General features: G+C 40.5%; 1 protein-coding gene across 1 annotated transcript in view; it reads right to left on the bottom strand.

The window, feature by feature from the left end:
* The window catches only part of GPAT4 (glycerol-3-phosphate acyltransferase 4), a 49,775-nt gene that overhangs the window by 17,497 nt on the left and 9,569 nt on the right, over window positions 1-22,709 (bottom strand). Inside the window, exon 2 of the mRNA XM_080660917.1 lies at window positions 6,882-7,870. Coding sequence (XP_080517043.1) covers window positions 6,882-7,070 — 189 coding nt within the window. The 5' untranslated portion in view covers window positions 7,071-7,870. The remainder of the gene's footprint in view (window positions 1-6,881; window positions 7,871-22,709) is intronic.

Below are 22,709 nucleotides of genomic sequence, written 5' to 3'. Positions count from 1 at the left end.
CTCCTGAGCATTAGAATGTATGTCTGTGAGGACTGCTTCACTATGCAAAATTTAAGATGGCTGTGGTTTTTGTTCATTGGAAAAGGACTGCCTTAAATGAAATTCTATGTCTCCTAGCTCTGTCATAAACATCCCCTTGCCCTCCTGCTTTGTACATTACAAAATGCTTCTGTTTAGGAAAGATCTGTCCAGTCACAAGAGTAGGGGAAGAGGGCAGGGTTGGAGGAACCCGGTTATTAGCTCAGAACAGCCTGTGAAGGAATGGCTGGACTACTTCACCCTGGCACAGAGGATGAATGAAGCAACGTCTGATAACTACACAACTGGCGTCTCTGCGCTGTCACTTTAAAAAGCACAGTGTTCAGATATCCAGAATAAAACTGAGAATCCTAGGTTCACAGTTAATTTCCCTATCAAGCCCTCTCTTCCCCTGTAGATGCCATGTACTACACTTTCAGTATCAGACTGCTAAATTATTCCCTTTTCAGCTTCTAGCAGACAGAGAAGAAACCATTGAAGGCATTAACAATTCTGCACTCTTAGGTGACATTAAACCCAATACAGACTTTGGCAGGTGAAATGCAGGCCTTGCCCTTAGACATGCAGATGGTTCGATGGTGCACTTCTGTTGGGCATTCATTCTATTAGGAACTAATTTAGGAACTAATCAGAGTAAGGTCTAACAGTCTTAGCCACACTAATCTCAGCAGAAACCTTCCCCTCCTTTTCAGTCAGCTTCCATTGCATTTTCCCATGAACTACCTAGATATACCCAAAGACTCAGACCTTAAAAAATCCAGCTCCCATCCTCCATACTTCTAAGTCCCAAGCAAAGGCTACATCTTTTAACAACTCTTCTCTCCCTGCTTCAGCTATAACCTTTAAGTAAACTGCCAAATCTACGAATCTTGACTGCACCAAAGTGCCAACCTCACAATTTCAATCACCTGCTGGTCTTCTCCACACCAAGTCCAACCAGGATGAGAATTAAAGGCAACACACCTCCTTCCAAGCCCGGGTGTGCTCCTCCCTCCACTTTCCTCCTATGGTACTGGGATCACTATCCCTCTGTCACCCAAGCTTTCAGGCTTCCCATCTGTCACCAACTCCTACCAATGGTCCCCTGAGGCTGTCTTTCCCAGCTGCCTCTTGTGTCATGCCACTCCAATCTTTCTCTTGCCTACACTACTAATGCACAACAGCTCTTTAATTGCTCTTCCCTTCCTCCAACCTACCCGAACATATGCTGCCAGTCTGTGTCACTTCCTTGCTCAAAACCCTTTAATTGCCCTGGCCAGTGTGGCTCAGTTGGTTGAGCACTGTCCCATGCACCAAAAGGTTGCCAGTTCAATGGTCGGTCAGGGCACATGCCCAGGATGCGGGCTTAATCCCCAGTAGGGTGTCTGCAGGAGGTAGCTGATCAATGTTTTGCTTTCACATTGATGTTTTTCTCTTTCTCTCCCTCTCCCTTCCTCTCTGTAAAAATCAATAAAAAAGTCTTAAAAAAAATACAAAAATCTTCAATAGCTTCTCAATGCCTAAGGAAATATTCGGCTTTATAGTCTACCTCATTCCCTCCATGCACCCAACGTTTTTGCTCTACAGAACTATGCACTGTCTCTAAAAAAGACTACTTTCTCATCTGTACGTCTAGAATGATTTTGGCTTTTTAAGATCCAGTTCAAATGCCAACATCTTGTGCGAAATGTTATCTACTCAATTCCTGCAGTCAGAATATATCGTGGTCTGTGTATTTTAGCTGGCATCACATTATGAATCAGTTATGCATGCATATATATTTGTCGTTCCGACTATAAATACCTTGAGGGACAGGAGCCAGAACCTACCCATATTTGCAACTCCAGCAGAATCTGATAGAGTGCCTTGCACTTAGTAGGCAGTCAATAAGGCTGCATTTAACCAACCAACTCCCAGTATTTCTTTTCATCAAGATCCATATGAAAAGATAAACCTGAAATGATAAAACCTAAAACTACTTCCAGTCACCTACCCCATCACAATCATATTCTCCTTGATTTCGTCTTCTAAGCGACTCAAGGTTAAAATCACTCTTCTCACTGGGGCAGGGGGGACATATCTGACTAAAATGACCTCTTTCACTTACAATCATGTGAAGTGGGTATTACTACTCCCATTCTCTAGATGAGGAAGCCGATTGGAAAGTCTGATGACTTAGGTCAAATTTAGGAGCTGCCAGGAAAAGCCCTGGGTTTAGAATCTCTTGCCCATCCCACCCCATCCCACTACCTGTACAGTGCCAGGGGTCCTCAAACTTTTTAAACAGGGGGCCAGTTCACTGTCCCTCAGACGGTTGGAGGGCCGGACTATAGTTAAAAAAAAACCACTATGAACAAATTCCTATGTGCACTGCAGGCCCGGGACGAGTCTGCTGCTAAGCAAGACAGGCAGCGGCACCCGGCGGGCCAGATAAATGTCCTCGGCGGGCTGCATGTGGCCCGCGGGCCGTAGTTTGAGGACCCCTCTATTCCATTTCCTCATGGTTCCTATGACTCCCCACCACTCAATTCCACCTTGGAGTTTAGTGTTGATCAGATTAAAACTCTCCCATCTTCTCTAACCTGATCTGATCAACCCTTTCCATGTCAGGCAAGAAAACACAGGCCATTTGTTTTCATCATCTTTCTGCTTTATAACCAGGCTTTCTTCTCTCCTCTTGCCCAAATCACTCTCAACTTAGTTGAAAGTCCACTTCTAGAAATTCTACCCCAAATAATACCATGACTATCTTGAGGGCAAATATGAAGCACAAACATTATAAGAAAAAAAACAACATTGTAAGAAAACTAAAACATTTAACATACTGCCCTCTGCACATCAAGATTTTCCATGACTCAGCATTAATAGGACTGAGCTAAGTCTTCCAGGAGAGGGTACAGAAAAGACACTGACCCATCTATATTCTATCTTCCCTCCTTGGCAGGTATCATACCAAAGTTCTTTTACACAGAAAAAGGAACTAATCGTAAACTAGTTATTAAGGGCTTCTCAGGCCCACCAAATGCACAGGAATATGGACTATTAGATACCCAGTTTTAATAATCTTTATGAAGATTATCTAGTACAGTGCAAAAATGGCTGATAAAAAGAAAACAGATACAAAATTTTATGTACATGCTATTAACACAACTATAAAATATGAATGTGTATTGCCAAAGACTGAAAGGTAATGTAAAAAAAACTTTAAGGTGTTATAAGCTGGAGAACATGAAAAAATGTTTAAAAGTCTTTAATATTATATTATCTGTCTGATTATCTATTGCTACATAACAAAGCAGCCCACACCTCAGTGGCTGAAAACACTACCATTATCCATTTTGCTCAGGAATCTGCAAATTGCAGAGTCTGGCATCAGCTGGGTGGCTCAAAGGCTGAGGGCTGGGCCCCTCCAAAGACTTGCTTATTTCTGCATGTGGCATTGATGCTGATTGTCAGAGCCCCACTGGGGCTGTGAGCTGTAACAACTACGCATGGCCTGCGCTTCCTCACAATAATGGCATCTGGGTTCCAGGGGCAAGCATCCCAGGAGCCAGAGAGCAGTTACAATGACTTTTCTAACCTAAACTCGACTCACATGCCACACAGCATCACATACACCACTTTCTTTTTGTGAGAAACAATTCATAAGGCAGATTCCCATTCTAGAGGAAATCAACCAGACTCCATCTTTTGATGGCAGATTCTAGAATCACTTGGGGAGCTTTAAAAATGCCCACCCAGACCAATTAAATCAGAATCTCTGGGGAGATTACAGTGCTCCCAAATAAGTACTTTTAAAATGCTTTCTCAGGTGATTCAGATGTATGTTGGGTGAGAGAGACCCACAGAATTAAGATGGTCTTTGAGATTTCTTCCAGCTGCAAAGTTATATATATCAAGTTATATGTAGGAAGGTTGATATATATATAACTTTACAGCTGGAAGAAAGCTCGGAAGAGGTTAAAGATCTCTCCTTTATTAAAAAACACCCACAGTATAGGTGTATTTTAGATGTATACATGGATATACAGATGTATGCTTTCCATGATCTAAAACCAGTTTGGCCAAATCCAACTTATATCTAATACTACTGCTATAGCATTAAGTTCTTACTGTCCATTAAGATCGACTCAAAGCAGTAACCTTTATTAAAGGGAGAGCCACCCTATGCTCTTGCTAATACATATCAGTTCTTCCTAGCCTACCCCTTACTCTAGCTTGTCACCAAATATTGATTACCAATGATGCTCAACAGGAGCCATAGGGCCCACTGAATGCCTGATACCACCTCTTGGAAATAAGAGGTGAAAATATAGTTCTTGAAATTCTAAATCTTGAGGTCAAAAATGTGTACATACATACACACATTATTTCCTATTATCATTTCTAAATCACTGTGCCCCAAACCAGTGATTTTCAAGATGTGGTCAGCAGAGTATCTGATGGCATAAAATTACCTGTCCTATGGATTAACCCAACGATATATACTTAATGAAATTTCCTTTGTTAATTATAATCTACCCTAAATGTCACAATAATGTACATTTAAAAATATAGCCACAGTAAGAAGGATTCACCTGGCTATGAACTTTAAAGTATTAATTTTGGGAAATATTTTCAAAATGAAGTAGGGAATATACATGGGTTCTAGGCCTTTGTCCCACCCAAGTAATCCAAGTTAAAAAAATGTTAGCTACTACAAAAGATAGGCTGATAATTCCTATTTCTATGTTTTAAAAAATAAGGATTTCCATAGAGCTATGAATTAGTCACCTGCTTATAAACTTGAATAAAAGCTAATCATCTGTTGTCTTCTCAAAGTTTTTGAGCTGTTCTACTGATTCTATACTGATGTATGGTTTTTCCACAGTGGCAAAACGGCATGGGTAAAGTTATATGTTCCACATGAACCCTGGGCTCTACTGAAGATTTTCTTGGATTGAAATTTAAGAAAATGAGATTTCCTGGCTTATTAAAATAAACACTATATATTAGTAACTAGTCCAAAGACTGAGTAGATTACCACTTCTCAAACTTTAACGTGCATATGAAGCACCTGGATCTCACTGAAATGCAAAATATAATGCAGTAGGTCTGGAGTGGGCCTGAGCCCTCCATTTCTAACCAGCTCTTAGGTGATACTCATGCTGCTGGTCTCCATACCTCTTCCTGAGTAGCAGGAACTTAATAACCCAGGAGACCGTAAGTTGTGCTCAAAAATCGTATTACTGAAAACAGGTTTCAAACAAGTGCATATATACATAGCAGCACTATTGACGACAGCCAGGTGGAAACAGTTCACCAACAGATAAGCAAATTGTGGTATAGACACAATAAATTATTATTCAGCCCTTAAAAAAAGTACTGAAACATGTTACAATGTGGATGAATCTCAAAAACTTTATGCTAAATAAATGAAGTCTACCAGGCACAAAAGAGCAGATTTTATATGATTCTATTTACATGAAATATCCAGAATAGATAAGTCTAGAGACAGAACAGGCTCCTTCCTGCTTTCCAGGAGCTGGGAGAAGAAAAAACAGGGGCAACTGCTTAATAAATATGATGTTTCCTTTTGGAGTGATGAAAATGTTGTGGAACTAGGTAGAGTTGGTGGTTTTATAACACTGTGAATACAGTAAATGCCACTAAATTGTTCACCTTAAAATGGTTAATTTTATGTCAATTTCACTTCAATTTTTAAAAATATAAAAAATCATACTCTTATAGAAATATTAAATATCAAAAGATAACACATAATATTCAACGATATACATAAAAAATTTCCCACTGTAATATAACATTTCATAGAGTTCACCATCTGAGTCTCTATTTCTTTATTGATAAAATGTAGGTACCCTGTCCACTGCAAAATTAAAAGGCAGAAAAGAAAAATGAATGAAATTATTCTGTAAGCCATTATTAGATACTATATGAAAAAATAATACTGTATTGTTTTTACTATTATGAGTGCATTTCTCAAATTACACATGATCTCAGTTGTGGAAAATACATGAAGATTTGGTAATGAATGAAAACAGGTGTTGCTAATAAATTACCAAATCTTTGGATAGATATTAAAAATCTTGGGCCCTGCCCTCGTAGCTCAGTTAGAGCGTTGCTTCAATACACCAAGGATGCACGTTCAATCCCGTCAGAACACACACAAGAATCAACCAATGAATGCATAAATAAGTGGAACAACAAATTGATGTTTCTCTCTCTCTAAAAATCAATAAATACATTTAAAAAATAAAAGTCTTGGGGCACAGAAGAGCTTCAAGGAAATACATTTCTCACCCATTTCTTTTTTCATTATGACCAGTTTGGTTCAGCAGTATAATTAATTAGGTTCTGACATACGTTAAGGAATTTATTATCCACCTTCTCTATCTTTAAGAAAATAAAACAATTCATCAAATGCCCCTTTTCATTAATGATTTTGGTGTGAAATGCAAGAACCTATTTAAAATAAAAGTTTGAAGGAAAGAAAATACTCTCCCATACTTATCAGTGAGGGAATATTTCAGCAGCAGCTTTGTCTCTCAGTATCTGTTACATAGGAAATGGGACCTGGCAGCAAATTTTTTCTTCAATTTTAAGCTATTCTCTTTGAAATAAACATGGAACATTCAGACTTAGTTAGGTTCCTTTGCTGAGATGAATCGAACATATAAGTACCTTCCCTCAAAAGAAAAAATGCTAAAGCCTTTCACAAGTACACATTTAGTTATTTTTTTCACTCAAAATGCTACTTCCCATTCTTCCAACTTTCTCAGATCCAGTAGGGATAACTATCAACCTGAAAAGAACAACTCTTTTCCTCCTCTGTGAAGCAACCATTTGTAAACAGCATAACTCACCGCAAAAATTTTTAACAAAGTTTTCATGTAGAGTTTTCGAATACCAAAGGAGACTCCAAAAATAGCGGGGACTATGATGAAAACAAGGAGGAGGGTGAAGAGGACAGTCAGGGAGATGCCCAGAAGGTTGACAATCAGGCTATCAAAAGGCAGCAACAGGAACATGGTGGAGGGTCCAGGCAAGGCCATGCCCTCCTTCCCAACAAAGCACAGCCTTCAGATGGTCCTCTCAGACAGCACCAGCTGGGGAAAGAGAGCAAGTTCCCAACAGAAAATAAACTCCATTCCAAAGTTCACATCATAGAGAGCATGGGAGGAGAATGATAGTAAAAAGGGCCACAGGAGGCAGCCCCAAAACACCCGATCTCCCCGGAACAGACGGGCTTTGGAGGTGAATGAGGCAGGATCAATCTTCAGTGTGAGCATTTGAGTCCAGGCTGACTTTCTGTGATGGTGAGCAGCAAGGGAGGGATCTCTGCTCTGCTACCCTTATACTGCTTCCAGAGTTTTACTTTTTTCCTGCCCAAGCGCATTTAGCAGATAAATCTGTCCTGAAGATCTGTCATTGCCAGAAGTACCAAGAAGAGTTCAACGTGGTGCCAGAAATATCCTGATAACTCCTGTGGAGGGAGGTGACTGCTGGCACTTCACACAGAAGGCTACTGAACTTGAATATGTAGAAATCAAATAACTGTTTTACTTAAAATTCCTTCATAAGCTGAAAATTGGTTCATTGTAGAGAGTTCATATCTGGCCCCATTCTTCGAGGCTCCTGGTGCACGCTGCTTCCAGGACCCTCCTACCTGGACAGCTACAGTCTTTGCCAGCAGGACACAGATGCTGGCACAGAATGTCTCATGCTGCCTGTGGAAAGTGTAATTCCAGACGCTCCTGGCATTGGTTTCCTCTGGATATTCTTCTCCCTAAGGCCCCCTTTTCTCAGCGGTGACCTGGGTTCTTGGCAAGAAGTTGCTTACATGCTGCCAAAGCTGGGGGGTGGAAACAGAAACACCGTCAGTCACACAAATCCAGAGGACAAACGTCAATATGCTTTGGGGATGGGAGTCTGTTCAAGGATTAGCCTAGAGTCAGTGCCAGCTTCTCAAGTCATCAAGGTCAAAGGGAATGAGCAGAGCAACAGGTGGCAGACACAAATGTGGGAGAAAAATACACACTGGAGTTGAAAACTGTATGTCTCATACAGTTTTCAACTCCAATGATATAATCTGTGCCCACTCAAACTTTCTAAATACAAAACCTATGGATATAAGGCACATCTGAAAAGATAGAGAGGGTATACTGTGAAAAGTAAATGTCCCTCCTACCTATCCCCCAGCTACCCAGAGTTCTTACCTAGGTACAACCATATTATCAGCTTCGTATTCTTCCCACTATTCTATGCTTATACAAGTAAATCATAACTGATCTTTTCTATGTGCCCCCAGTGTGGCAACCATCATGATGGCATACTATGAACACTGCTCTTCACCTTGCTTTTTGTTTTGCTTTGTTTTTAGCTCAATATATCATGCAAGAGTGTTCAATCAGCACATATATAGCTCCCTCACTTTTTAGAGGTTTACTGTTTTAACTGTAAGAATAGTTAACTGGTTTTCTGCAGTTGGACACCAATGTTTCTACTTTTGTGCTGTTATACATAATGTAATGGATAACCATGTTGCTTACATGACTTAGCACACAAAATGAACAAGCAAATATATTTTCATGATAAATTCCTAGAAAGGGAACTTCAGGGGGAAAGAAAATATAGTTTTAATTTCATATGATATTGTCACATTTTCTATGAGATTAAACTCCTCCAGCCTGACAACTGTGGCACCCACCAAACAGCTGTGAGCCCCAGAACACGGGTACCAAATTGGTGCAAACACGCGGATTCACTCCACCATGGAAAGGTCAGATTTCGCCTGGGATAAGGAGAGAGAGAACTACATAACCAGACATCCGGAGAAGAGAGACCATGGGGAGACAAAGAAACAGCCCGCATATGAAAGAAAACCAGGCATCACCAGAAAAGGAAGTAAACGAAATGGAGGCAAGCAACCTTCCAGAGAAAGAATTCAGAGAAATGGTCATAAGGTGGCTGAAAAGAATGAAAGACAAATTTGACAATATGTGTAAGAACCAAGAGGAAATGAAGAAGAACCAAGAAAAAATGAAAAATGACATTGCGGATGTAAAGAACTCAATAGAAAGCATCAAGAGTAGACTAGAAGAAGCAGAGGACCGCATCAGTGAGCTAGAAGACAAAATGGAAAAAAATACCCAAGTAGAGCAGCTTCTAGAAAAAAAAATAAAAAGCAGGAGGAGAGCCTAAGGGAACTTTGGGACGACACGAAACAAAGTAACATCTGCATAATAGGGGTTCCAGAAGGAAAGGAAACTGAGCAAGGAATAGAAAACCTGTTTGAAGAAATAATGACAGAAAACTTCCCTGATATAGGGAAAAAACCCACACAAATCCAAGAAGCTCACAGAGTCCCAAGCAAAATGAACCCCAAAAGACCGACGCCAAGCACATTATAATTAAATTGGCAAACACCAACGACAAAGTAAGAATCTTAAAAGCGGCAAGAAAGAGACAGAAAGTTACATACAAAGGAACCCCCATCAGACTAGCAACTGATTTCTCAACAGAAACTCATTAGGCCAGAAGGGAATGGAACGAAATATACAAAGTCATGCAAAGGAAGGGTCTGAATCCAAGAGTACTGTACCCAGCAAGGCTATCAATCAAAATTGAAGGTGAAATCAGGAGCTTCACAGACAAAAAAGGACTAAGGGAATGTATTACCACCAAACCAGCAATGCAAGAAATGCTAAAGAGTCTGCTGTAAAAAAAAGAAATATGAAGTGAAGAAGGAACACAGGGGTAAAGAATAAAAATGGCGACAAATAAGTAGCTATCAATAATAACTTTAAATGTAAATGGATTAAATGCCCCAATCAAAAGACATAGGGTAACGGATTGGATAAGAAAACAAGACCCATATATCTGCTGTCTACAAGAAACCCACCTCAGAAAAAAAGATGCACACAGACTGAGGGTGAAGGGATGGAAAAAGGTTTTCCAGGCGAATGAAAATGAAAAAAAAGCTGGGGTAGCAATACTTATATCTGACAAATTATATCTCAAAGTGAAGGACATAACAAGAGATAAGGAAGGCCACTTCATAATACTAAAGGGAGCAATCCAACAAGAAGAAATAACTCTGGTAAACATATACAGACCCAATACAGGAGCACCCAAATACATAAAAAAACTCCTGGAGAATATCAAGGGAGAGATTGACAGCAATACAATCATAGTAGGAGACTTTAATACCCCTCTATCACCATTGGACAAATCCTCTAAACAAAAAATCAGCAAAGAAACATCAATCCTAAATGACTCACTAGACCAGATGGAATTGACATCTTCAGAACATTTCACCCCAAAGCCACAGAATATACATTCTTCTCAAGTGCACATGGGTCATTTTCAAAGATAGACCATATGTTGGGACATAGGCAAAGTCTCTTCAAATTCAAAAAGATAGAAATCATAGCAAGCATCTTCTCAGACCACAGTGGCATAAAACTGGAAATCAACTACAATAAAAACAATCCAAAGAAATCAAACACATGGAGACTAAACAGCATGCTATTAAACAATGACTGGGTTACCAGAGAGATCAAGGAAGAAATAAAAAAACATCATGGTAACAAATGACAATGAAAACACTACAATACAAAATATATGGGACACAGTGAAAGCAGTCTTGAGAGGGAAGTTCATAGCTCTACAAGCCTACTGCAAAAAACAAGAAACAATGGTAATAAATTACCTAACCCTACAACTCAAAGAGTTAAAAAAAAGAGCAACTTGAAAAGCCCAGTGTAAGCAGAACAGAGGAAATAATAAAGATCAGAGCAGGGATAAATGACATAGAGACCAAAGAAACAATACAAAAGATCAACAAAACCAAGAGCTGGTTCTTTGAAAGGATAAACAAGATTGATGAACCTCTAGCCAGGCTCACCAAGAAGCAAAGAGAGAGGACCCAAATAAAATCAGAAATGGAAGAGGTAAAATAACAACAGATCCCGCCGAAATACAAAGGATTGTTAAAAAATACTACGAACAACTCTATTACAACAAACTGGACAACCTGGAGGAAATGGACATATTCCTAGAAAAATATAACCTTCCAAAACTCAATCAGGAAGAATCTAAACAGCTCAATATGCCAGTAACTATGGAAGAAATTGAAGCAGCCATCAAAAAGCTTCCGGCAAACAAAAGCCCGGGGCCAGATGGCTTCACAGGGGAGTTTACCAAACATTCAAGGAAGAACTAAAACCTATCCTCCTCAGACTATTCCAAAAAATTCAAGAGGAAGGAACACGTCCAAGCTCCTTCTATGAAGCCAGCATCACCCTAATACCAAAACCAGATAAAGACAACACAATGAAAGAGAATTACAGGCCAATATCCCTCATGAACGTAGATGCCAAAATCCTCAACAAAATTCTAGTAAATCGGATCCAGCAGTACATCAGAAAGATTATACACCATGACCAAGTAGGATTTATCCCAGGAATGCAAGGATGGTACAATATCCGCAAATCAATAAATGTGATACATCACATAAACAAATTGAGAGATAAAAATCACATAGTCATATCAATTGATGCAGAAAAAGCATTTGACAAAACCTAACACCCTTTCTTGATAAAAACTCTCAACAAGGTGGGAATAGAAGGATCATACCTCAACATAATAAAAGCTATATATGATAAACCCACAGCTAACATCATACTCAATGGGCAAAAACTAAAACCATTTCCCCTAAGAACAGGAACAAGACATGGATGCCCACTCTCACCACTCCTGTTCGACATAGTACTGGAAGTATTAGCCATTACAATTAGACAAGAAGAAGAAATAAAAGGCATCCAAATTGGAAAAGAAGAAGTAAAGCTGTCCTTATTTGCAGATGACATGATATTGTACATAAAAAACCCGAAAGACTCCACCAAAAAACTATTAGACTTAATAAATGAATTTGGCAATGTAGCAGGATACAAAATTAACGCCAAGAAATGTATGGCATTTCTAAACACCAATAGTGAACTTACAGAAAGAGAGACTAAAAAAGCAATCCCATTTACCATCACACCAAAAAAATGAAGATACCTAGGAATAAACTTAACCAAGGAGGTAAAAGACCTATATGCGGAAAACTACAGGACACTGAAAAAAGAGATAGAGGAAGACATAAACAGATGGAAGAACATACCGTGTTCATGGATTGGTAGAATCAACATCATTAAAATGTCCATACTACCCAAAGCAATCTATAGATTCAATACACTCCCCATTAAAATACCAATGGCATATTTCACGGACCTAGAAAGAACTCTCCAAAAATTCATCTGGAATTAAAAAAGACCTCAAATAGCCACAGCAATCCTGAGAAAGAGAACAAAGTAGGTGGGATCTCAATACCAGATTTCAAGCTGTATTACAAAGCCACTGTTCTCGCCGAAACTGGTTTGGCACAGTGGATAGAGCATCGGCCTGCGGACTGAAGGGTCCCGGGTTCGATTCTGGTCAAGGGCATGTACCTTGGTTGCGGGCACATCCCCATTGGGAGGTGTGCAGGAGGCAGCTGATCGATGTTTCTCTCTCATCGATGTTTCTAGCTCTCTATCCCTCTCCCTTCCTCTCTGTAAAAAAATCAATAAAATATATTAAAAAAAAAAACAAAAAACCAAAAAACAAAGCCACTGTTCTCAAAACAGCCTGGTACTGGCACAAGAACAGACATATAGACCAATGGAATAGAATAGAGAATCCAGATATCGATCCAAACCACTATGCGCAATTAATATTTGACAAAGGAGGCATGAACATACAATGGAGTCAAGACAGTCTCTTCAATAAATGGTGTTGGGAAAACTGGACAGATACATGCAAAAAAATGAAACTAGATCACCAACTTACACCATACACAAAAGTAAACTCAAAATGGATACAGGACTTAAACATAAGACGGGAAACCATAAAAACACTAGAGGAATCCACAGGCAGCAAAATCTCAGACATATGCCGAAAGAACTTCTTCACTGATACTGCCCGTAGGGCAATGGAAGCCAAAGAGAAAATAAACAAAGGGGACTACATCAAAATAAAAAGCTTTTGCACAGCAAAAGAAACCATCAACGAAACAACAAGAAAGCCCACTGTATAGGAGAACATATTTGCAAATGTTATCACTGATAAAGGTTTAATCTCCAACATCTACAGGCAGCTTATACAACTTAATAAAAGGAAGATAAATGATCCAATAAAAAAATGGGCAACGGACCTAAATAGACACTTTTTGAAAGAAGACAGAAGGAAGGCCAAGAGACACATGGAAACATGCTCAAAGTCACTAATTATCCGAGAGATGCAAATCAAAACAACAATGCGATACCATCTCACACCTGTCAGAATGGCTATCATCAACAAATCAACAAACGACAAGTGTTGGCGAGGATGCGGAGAAAAAGGAACCCTTGTGCACTGCTGGTGGGAATGCAGACTGGTGCAGCCACTGTGGAGAACAGTATGGAGTTTCCTCAAAAAACTGAAAATGGAACTCCCATTTGACCCAGTAATCCCACTCCTAGGAATATATCCCAAGAAACTAGAAACACCAGTCAGAAAGGATATATGCACCCCTATGTTCATAGCAGCACAATTTACAATAGCTTAGATTTGGAAACAGCCTAGGTGCCCGTCAGTAGATGACTGGATCAGAAAACTATGGTACATCTACACAATGGAATGCTATGTTGCCATAAAAAAGAAGGAATTCTTACCATTTGTAGCAACCTGGATGGAATTGGAGAACATTATGCTAAGTGAAATAAGCCAGGCAATGAAAGAAAAATACCACATGATCTCACTCATTTGTGGATAATAAAAAACATTATAAACTGATGAACAAAATGATAGATACAGAGGCAGTAAAGCATCAAACAGAATGTCAAATTACAGCGGGAAGGTTAGGGAGAGGTGGGGGAAATAAGAGATCAACCGAAGGACTTACATGCATGCATATAAGAGTAACCAACGGATGCAAAACATTGGGGGGTGAGGGCATGTATGGAAGTGGAGTGGGGGGCAATGGTAAGATATGCACACATATAATACCTTAATAAATAAATAAATAAATAGATAGATAGATAGATAGATAGATAGATAAATAAAAATAAACTCCTCCAGCCTATCTCCCCATACTGGCCATTCTTTTTTTAAGACTATTTTTAGAGCAGCTTTGAGTTCACAACAAAATTAAGAGGGAGGTACAGAGATTTCTCTTATATCCATTGCCTCCCACATATGTAACAGCCTCCCCCATTATCAACATCCACCACACAGGTGCATTTGTTACAAATGATGAACCAACATTAATATATCATAATCACCAAGTCCATAATTTACATTACAACTCACTCTTGTTGTACATCCTATCGGTTTGGACAAATGTATGATGACATGTATTCATCATTACAGTATCATACAGAATATTTTCACTGCCCTAAAAATCCTGTGCTCTGATTATTCATTCTTCCCTTCCCCAACCCCTGGCAATCAATAATCTTTTTACTGTCTCCATAAGTTTTGCCTTCTCCAAATATAGTTGGAATCATATTGTACATAGCCTTGTTAAATTGGCTTCTTTCACTTAATATAGCCACTCCTTTTTAGAATTCCACTATTTCAAATATCTTACAAAAGTATTCCAGTTTGAGAGGAGGGAATAATGGCGGCGGAATAGACAGACGTGTTCCGAGCCTTGTCCCGGAGCAGAAAGAAAGAACAGCTGAGGGTCGCACAAGGAGTGTTTGTTGGCTGGTTGGGAGACAGCTGAATTCCAGAAGGAGGTGGGGGACTGCTAAACGGGGTTCCCCTGACCTGGCAGCACCAACTGCGGCTGGGTCCCCTCCCGGATCTGCGGGCTTGGACGCGGAGTCTGCACCATCTTGATCCGGAAAGTGGAGCTTATCGGAAGCCTGAGAATCCACAACTGCGGCACCCAAGGAACGACTGCGAGCCCCAGAACAACGCTCCCCAATTGGCGCAAACACACGGGTTCAGAGGAGCTCTACACTGCACCACGGAAAGGAGCTACGGAGAGCTCAGAGACTGCACCAAGCACGTGATGAGAAGGCTAAACTGCTACTGGCCAAACGCCGCGGTGAACAAGTTCTTCATCACCGTCCACCAGCACTACTTCAGAAGCTGCCCTGTCTCTGGCCGGGCCATGCAGGACCCACCCATTAGCATCCTCTGCCCCTTCATTGTGGTGCCCATCCTGATGACCCTGCTCATGACTGGGCTGGTGGTCTGGAAAAGCAAGCGCACTGAGGGCATTGTGTAGGCCGCGGCCTGGGAACTGCCCCACGCTGAGGCTGAGGGCAGTCAGGGAGGCTGGGAAGCTCTGGGCCTGGCCTGGGAATGGCTTCCTGGCCCTGTCGGCAGAGAAGGCCCCAAGTCCCCTCGTCCTACCTGAGATTGGCTAACAGGATTTCGGAGCGGCGGTGGTGCAAGCATTAACCTGGAAGCCCCCAGCTGGAGGTGAAGGCCACCCTAGGAAGGGGGCTGGTGCTAGGAGGGAGCAGAACATAATGGTCATTATTTCTGGGGAGTCTCCGATGTGTTTGCTCTCACCTCTAGCCAGACTGTGGATGAGAAGTTTGTGATTAAAAGGATGTCCTTGAAAAAAAAAAAAAAAAAAAAAAGTATTCCCGTTTTATATTACTCATCCCTAACCACAATGTGAATCTTGAACTTGGGAGCATCTTATAAGGCCCTCTACAAACATTTTGGCTTCACACCAATTACCTTCAGGCCCTATTTCAATATATTAAGAAGTTCAAGAATGAATGAACAGATAACTGAAATTACCTTAAATTTTGTCCAGTGCTTTATAAAACTCAGCTTTCACATGTGATGTTACAACCTGTCAACACATATTTCCATTTTACCAATTAGGAAACCAAGCAAGGTAGACACAGATCCAATTCTTCTGACTCCTAACCCATTACTGCTCCCATTATATTCCCACACATCAAGTGATTAAAAGACATGATAGTTCAGTGGCACCAAGTCACAAATACTAGTTATCCTGCATTTGATCCTCAATATCTTCCACTTTCATATTACCATTATTACTGCTAACACTTGTCAAATACTAACGACAGGACAATGAGCTAATATAATAAGCATACTATATATACTATGCTCACTTAATTCTCACAACCCTGTGGTGGAGTTATCATCGTCACTGCTATTTACAGGTGAGGAAACTGAGGCTTAGAGGATAAAGTAAGTTACTCAGGGTCAAATAGCTAGTAAGTGGTAGAGTAGAAATTTGGACACGTATATCTGTCTTAGAGCCCCTGCTCTTTAACCACTATGCTCTCCTATCTCCCAGACTACCCTGAAATAAATGAACACTTCCTTCATGCCAGTCCTGCTCTACAGAACTTCTGGTGATCAGAGAAAAACCACAAGGCAAATCTGGACTCATGTATCAGAATTTGGTGTTCTTCTCAGAATCCAAAGAACAAACCTGCTCTTTCAAAAACTAGCCAAACCGATTATACATGCCAGATTTCTAACTACATCCCAACAGAGGTTCAGGAAATTAGATGTATTTCTGAGACTCAATCAACTTAATATGCTGAGACACTGTATTCCTTAAAGCTGTCTATTCCAGCCTAATTCTAGGGTCCCACCTCCATTCCGTTCTTCCATACCACTCACCCTTGCCCAGCACTCCCATGGGAAAGAGGCAGCAAGATCCCTGTCCCATTGGACAGCTGCTGTCACTCTGGCCAAGGTTACTTTGAGTTCCATGTACCCAAGGTGACTGAAAGTAGGGTCACTTTGACTTTCCCATGCCAGAGTTTCTTTGAATTACAATCAACTGAGAATTTCAAAGATTATGCTGGGTTCATGTCCCCAAAACTTTAAACACTTTTAAGCAATCAACTAATTTCTTCACCTATTTCAGGGGTTGGCAAATCATCATATGATTATGGGCCAAATCTGGCTCTGGCCTGTTTTTATAAAACTTATGACCTAGGAATTGTTTTTATATCTTTAAAGACTTGTAAAAACAAAAAAATAATATGTGACAGAGACCAGGGCCTGAAAAGCCTAAAATATTTACTATCTGATCCTTTACAAAAGAGTTTGCTGACCCATGATCCAGCTGCTCTTCCTCCTGAGAGGTAGTGAACTTCCCCTTACTGTCCCACCCAACCTGAGTTCTTGTTTACCTACCAGTGCCAGACTCCAGAACAGAGAACAGCCAAACTAGCCAAACAAGTTATCTGGCCAACAATATACAATCCTCTTATAAATTCTTAGAAGTAGAGAAAAAGCAAGCAAGCTACAGTTATCAAACAGGGTTCCAAGCCTCTTGCTTGATGAGCAAAGCAGTCATTAAAGGCAGAGGTAACTGTGCCATAAGGCCCCCTGAACACAGACTTTGATCTCTGGAAATATCAGAAAATTGCTCACATCAGAAACCCAATCACATTACAATTTCTAGGTAACTGCTCACTTAGGAGAGGATATCACTATGTCTCAAGTAAATACAACCATGACTCCTTAAGCATGAGGCAGGGGAAGCCATGAACTCTAAGGAATATTTACTCGTTCTCTTAACTTCCACAGCTTTCAGCCAAAATCACTGAGTCATTGGACCAGTTTCCCTAACAGCCCAAAAGGTCCAGAGAAAAACAGAAGAACCAATTGGTTCTGACTTTTTTCAAAGGAAAGATGGCTTCATTCTAGGAATGTGACAGAGCCCATTGCTAAACTAACTAAACTTTTCAACACTCTGAATAGCAAATCTGGGCTTTTAGGCCCACAATTTCCAGTGTACCTCAGTTCTCAGACTGATTCAGTTCATGCATTTAACACTCATTGTTAGGTGTTAGATACTTGGTGAACAAATATGCCTAGAGAAAAGTATTAACCAAATAAGCATACACAAAGTCATAATTTCATACAATGATGATTAACAAGGAAGAGTCCTGGAAGAGAAAATAACAGAGGGAAGTTACAAACTTAAATTGGGGCATTTAAACCAATTCTGACCAAATCACAAGGCCAGTACTATTGCGATTCCTCACTGCAGAATCAAATGCTTTTCAGCTAGCTCTCTGTGACACATCCTACTTCAAGAGACCATGACCACCAGACCGTGTCCAGAGAGATGCCACATACCAACTCAAAAGGAAAAAGATATGGCATTTTATTACAAATAAATGCTCAGGTTACACAGCAATTATGCATTTTTAAAGCACAACGCCTATCTCAGTAAATGGTATGCACCAGTGGGGTCCCTCAGCCTGGCCTGCACCCTCTCGCAATCCTGGACATGGGGATGTAGTCTGAGTGAAGCGACAGGCAGCCAGGGAGGAGCCCACACCGCTCCTCATCGGGGCTGGCCGGCCCACTGCACCTGCCCCCCTCACCCCGCCCTGCTGCTCAGTAAGTTCGCTGAGTGGCGCCCCCCCCTCCCCCCCGCCGTGGGAGCACACTGACCACAAGGGGGCAGCTCCTGTGTTGAGCGTCTGCCTTCTGGTGGTCAGTGCGTGTCATGGCAACCGGTCCACTGGTCACTCAAGGCTTTTATATATAGAGATCATTATCAGAAGAAACCCAGAGTATTGTCTTCAGTTCTTGGTACCAAACTTTAAGAGGGCTAGATAGAGGGGAAGGCATTTCAAAGTATGTCACAAAACCCACAAGCCAAATACTACCACATGCCTAACAAGCACTAGTGCTCCATGAAAGGTCAGCTGTAAAGCACAGAAATGTGAGTTAAAACAACAGTAAGATGGCAAAAAAAATTTTACCACAGTATTGGTAAAAATGAGAAAATATCCTCAATTACTGCTGGTTAGAGTGTAAATTGGCACAACCTCTATGCAGAACAATTTAGCAATTGCCATCACAATTTTAAATGTACATAATCTTAGTTCCAGCATTTCTACTTCTAAAAATTTATCCTAAAGATAAATTAGAACAGTGGTTCTCAACAAGGGGCAATTCTTTAATCCCTTGTGGAACATTTGGTAATGTCTGCAGACATTTTTGGTTGTCACACTTGGGATGGGGGTGCTACTGGCATGCAGTGCATAGAGGGCAGGGATGTATTAAATGTACTATAATGTACAGGCCAACTCCTAAAACAAAGAATTATCCAGCCCCAATATCAACAGTGCTGAGGATGAGAAACCCTGTAGTAAAACATGCGCAAAATAATATATGTGCAAGGTTACTGACTGAAGGAAGCATTGTTTATAATACCAAAAGAAACATCAATGTCCACTAATAGAGGATACAATGGAATATTATTCATCTGTTTACTAGTAAAAAGACACACACACACACACACACACACACACACACACACACACACAGAAACAATCTCCCAGTTTGATACAGAACAATGTCCACAATAAATACCAATTGTAAGGGAGGGGAGAAAAGGAAAAATATATACAATTCATATGTACTCGCAAAGATACATGTCTGGAAAGATACACAGTGACTGGCTATAGCAGCTGCTTCTAGGGATGGAAAGCGTTTACTATTTATCTTTTCAGTATCTTTAAAATTATATTTGTCATTTTGAATAGGTAATAGTCTCATGGTTCAAAAATCAAAAGAAACACACTAGTGTTTGAATCCTGACTTGATCACTTAACCAGTAGTGTTAGTGACTTCAGGTAAATTATTATTATTATTATTGTTTGAAGTATTACAAATAGTAGTACACGTCTCCTTTTTTTTTCCCTATTGACCTCCCCCCGGCCTCCCCTACCCCCCAGTACATGCCTTTACCTGCGCCTCCCCCCCCAGTGTCTTGTATCCATTGGTTATGCTTATATGCATGCATACAAGTCCTTCGGTTGATCTCAGGTAAATTATTTAATTTCTTTAAGCTTCTATTAAACAATACCTACTAGAAGTAATGTTCAAGATTACAAGATAACAAAAATAAAGCACTTTCATAGTGCCTAGAGCAAGGCAAATGCTCAAAATATATTAACTATTATTACTATTCTAAACTCCTGTTACTAGGAAGGAGGATGGGGCATTTGAAGGTATTTCCCAAGAAGGCATGACATTACACTAATGAGAGATTCAGTTTCAACTACTACCTGCCTACGGTACATACAATCCCCTGATATGACTGGATCGTGCTGAGCCCATTCAGAAACTGCTATAGGGCCTGCCTGGCAGAGAGGCAAAACAGCCAGAGCCAGTATTGCCAAACCACGCTGAGGAGAAACAAGATCTGTAGAAATCAGAAAAAATGTTTCATGATTAAAGATGGCACCCAATATATATTTTCTTTTCTCCCCTCTCTTACAATTGGTATTTATTGTGGACATTGTTCTATATCAAACTGGGAGACTGTTTCTTAGTGTGTGTGCGTGTGTGCGTGTGTGTGTGCGTGTGTGCGTGTGTGTGAGTGCTCTAGCAAAGACTAAGACTATCATAGAAGTTTTGAGTCAATTTGTAAAAGAGCTGGTAAGGAGATCTGCTTTACGGGACCACAAAACCTGGCAGAAGCCATTTAGCATGAGCGAGCACTCAGATACAGAAAAAGCAGATTGGCTCTAGCCACCCAGAGACAAGAGAAATGCTATTACAATTGGCAGGTACAGGAGTGCACATTTTAGCTTAATATTAAGAATCTAGACGAAACCGGTTTGGCTCAGTGGATAGAGCGTCGGCCTGCGGACTCAAGGGTCCCGGGTTCGATTCCGGTCAAGGGCATGTACCTTGGTTGCGGGCACATCCCCAGTGGGGGGTGTGCAGGAGGCAGCTGATCGATGTTTCTCTCTCATCGCTGTTTCTAACTCTCTGTCCCTCTCCCTTCCTCTCTGTAAAAAATCAATAAAATATATTTAAAAAAAAAAAAGAATCTAACCCTCACATTACTGGTGGCACTGTGCAATGGTACAATTGGCAGGTACAGGTACAGGGGTGCTATTACAATTGGCAGGTACAGGTACAGGAGTGCACATTTTAGCTTAATATTAAGAATCTAACCCTCACATTGCTGTTGGCACTGTGCAATGGTACAAACACCTTGGGAAATAGTCTGGTAGTCCCTCAAATGGTTAAACATAGTTACCATATGACCCAGCAGTTCTTCTCCTAGGTATATAGTCAAGAGAACTAAAAACAACAACTATCCACATAAAATAATGTGCCAATGTTTATAGCAGTATTATTCAGAATGGCCCAACAGGCAGAAATTACCCAAATGTCCATCAACTGAATAAACAAAATGTGCTTTATCCACACAAGGTGTGGCTGAAAAAGGTTTTTATGGAAAGTTACCTCACAAGGTGATCTGATCAGAAATTCTTCACTGGTCATGTCATGGTGGGTAGTCCCAGGCATTTAAGTTTTTAATTTTTTTTTTTAAGATATATTTTTATTGATTTCAGAGTGAAAGGGAGAGGGAGAAAGAGAGAGAGAAACATCAACGATGAGAGAGAATTATTGATCAGCTGCCTCCTGCATGCCTCCTACTGGGCATGGAGCCTGCAACCTGAGCATGTGTTGACCAGGAACCCTGGTTCACAGGTCGATACTCAACCACTGAGCCATGCCAGCCAAGTGCAGGCATATAACATTAGTAAGAGGCTTACCTTTGCCTTAAGCAAGCCTTGTCTACTGTTTCTGGGCATCTGAGTTAATACACCTTTGAAATGTCCCCCGATTCAGATCCCTCCTTTAAAGCATGACCACCTTCAAGAGAACACATAATCTTAACTATCCCATATTCTGATCCCTGTCTTGCTCTCTCCCACCTCATGTAATCTACTTATGAACCCTCCTTAATCTCAAATGCATAAAAGAAACTACAAACTGTTATTCTCCAAACCATTTTTCTCAGCCTACTGAAATCTTGCTTCCAAAAGTATCCTCTGTTTGACTCAAATAAGTTTTTATAAAAATTTAGGGAGTAGTGAGGTATAAGAAATTTGCTTGAATATGTTTGTACGTTTTTACACTGACAAACAGAATATTATTTGGCCATTCAAAGGAATGAAGTATTGGTAGTTGCTACAATATGGATGAACCTTGAAAACATGGTAGCCCTAGCTGGTTTGGCTTAATGGATAGAATGTTGGCCTGTGGACTGAAGGGTCCCGGGTTCGATTTCCAGTCAAGAGCACATATCTCAGTTGCAGGCTCGATCCGGGCCACCAGGGCAAGTGCGGGAGGCAACCAATTGATGTGTCTCTCACATTGATGTTTCTCTCTCTCTCCCCCTCCTTTCTACTTTCTCTAAAAATCAATGGAAAAATATCCTCGGGTGAGGATTAACAAATAAAAAAAAAGAACACATCAAGGTAAAGTGAAAGAAGCCAGTCACAAAAGACCACATATTATGTGATTCTGTAATATGAATTTAAATTGTTAGAGACAGAAAGTACATTAGTGGTTACTTAGGGTTGGGGAGAATAGGAAGACAGAGAAGAGAGTAGGGAGAGAGAGAAACATGATGTGAGGCATATCAAATGGTTGCCTCCCGCACAAGCCCCCAACCAGGGGTAGGAATCAAACCTGCAACCCAGATACGTGCCCTCAACCAGGAATCAAACTCATGACCCTCTGGTGTGTAGGCCAATGTCCTAACCACTGAGCAATACCAGAAGGGCTAGTTAATAAAAACATTCTAAAATTGACTGTGGTGATGGTCACAAATATCTGTGAATATA

The sequence above is a fragment of the Plecotus auritus genome, assembly GCF_963455305.1.
Source record: "Plecotus auritus genome assembly, chromosome: 3".
In the NCBI taxonomy this organism is placed as follows: domain Eukaryota; kingdom Metazoa; phylum Chordata; class Mammalia; order Chiroptera; family Vespertilionidae; genus Plecotus; species Plecotus auritus.
The sequence above is the reverse complement of the archived record's forward strand: the minus strand, read 5'-3'. Positions and strand labels throughout refer to the sequence as shown.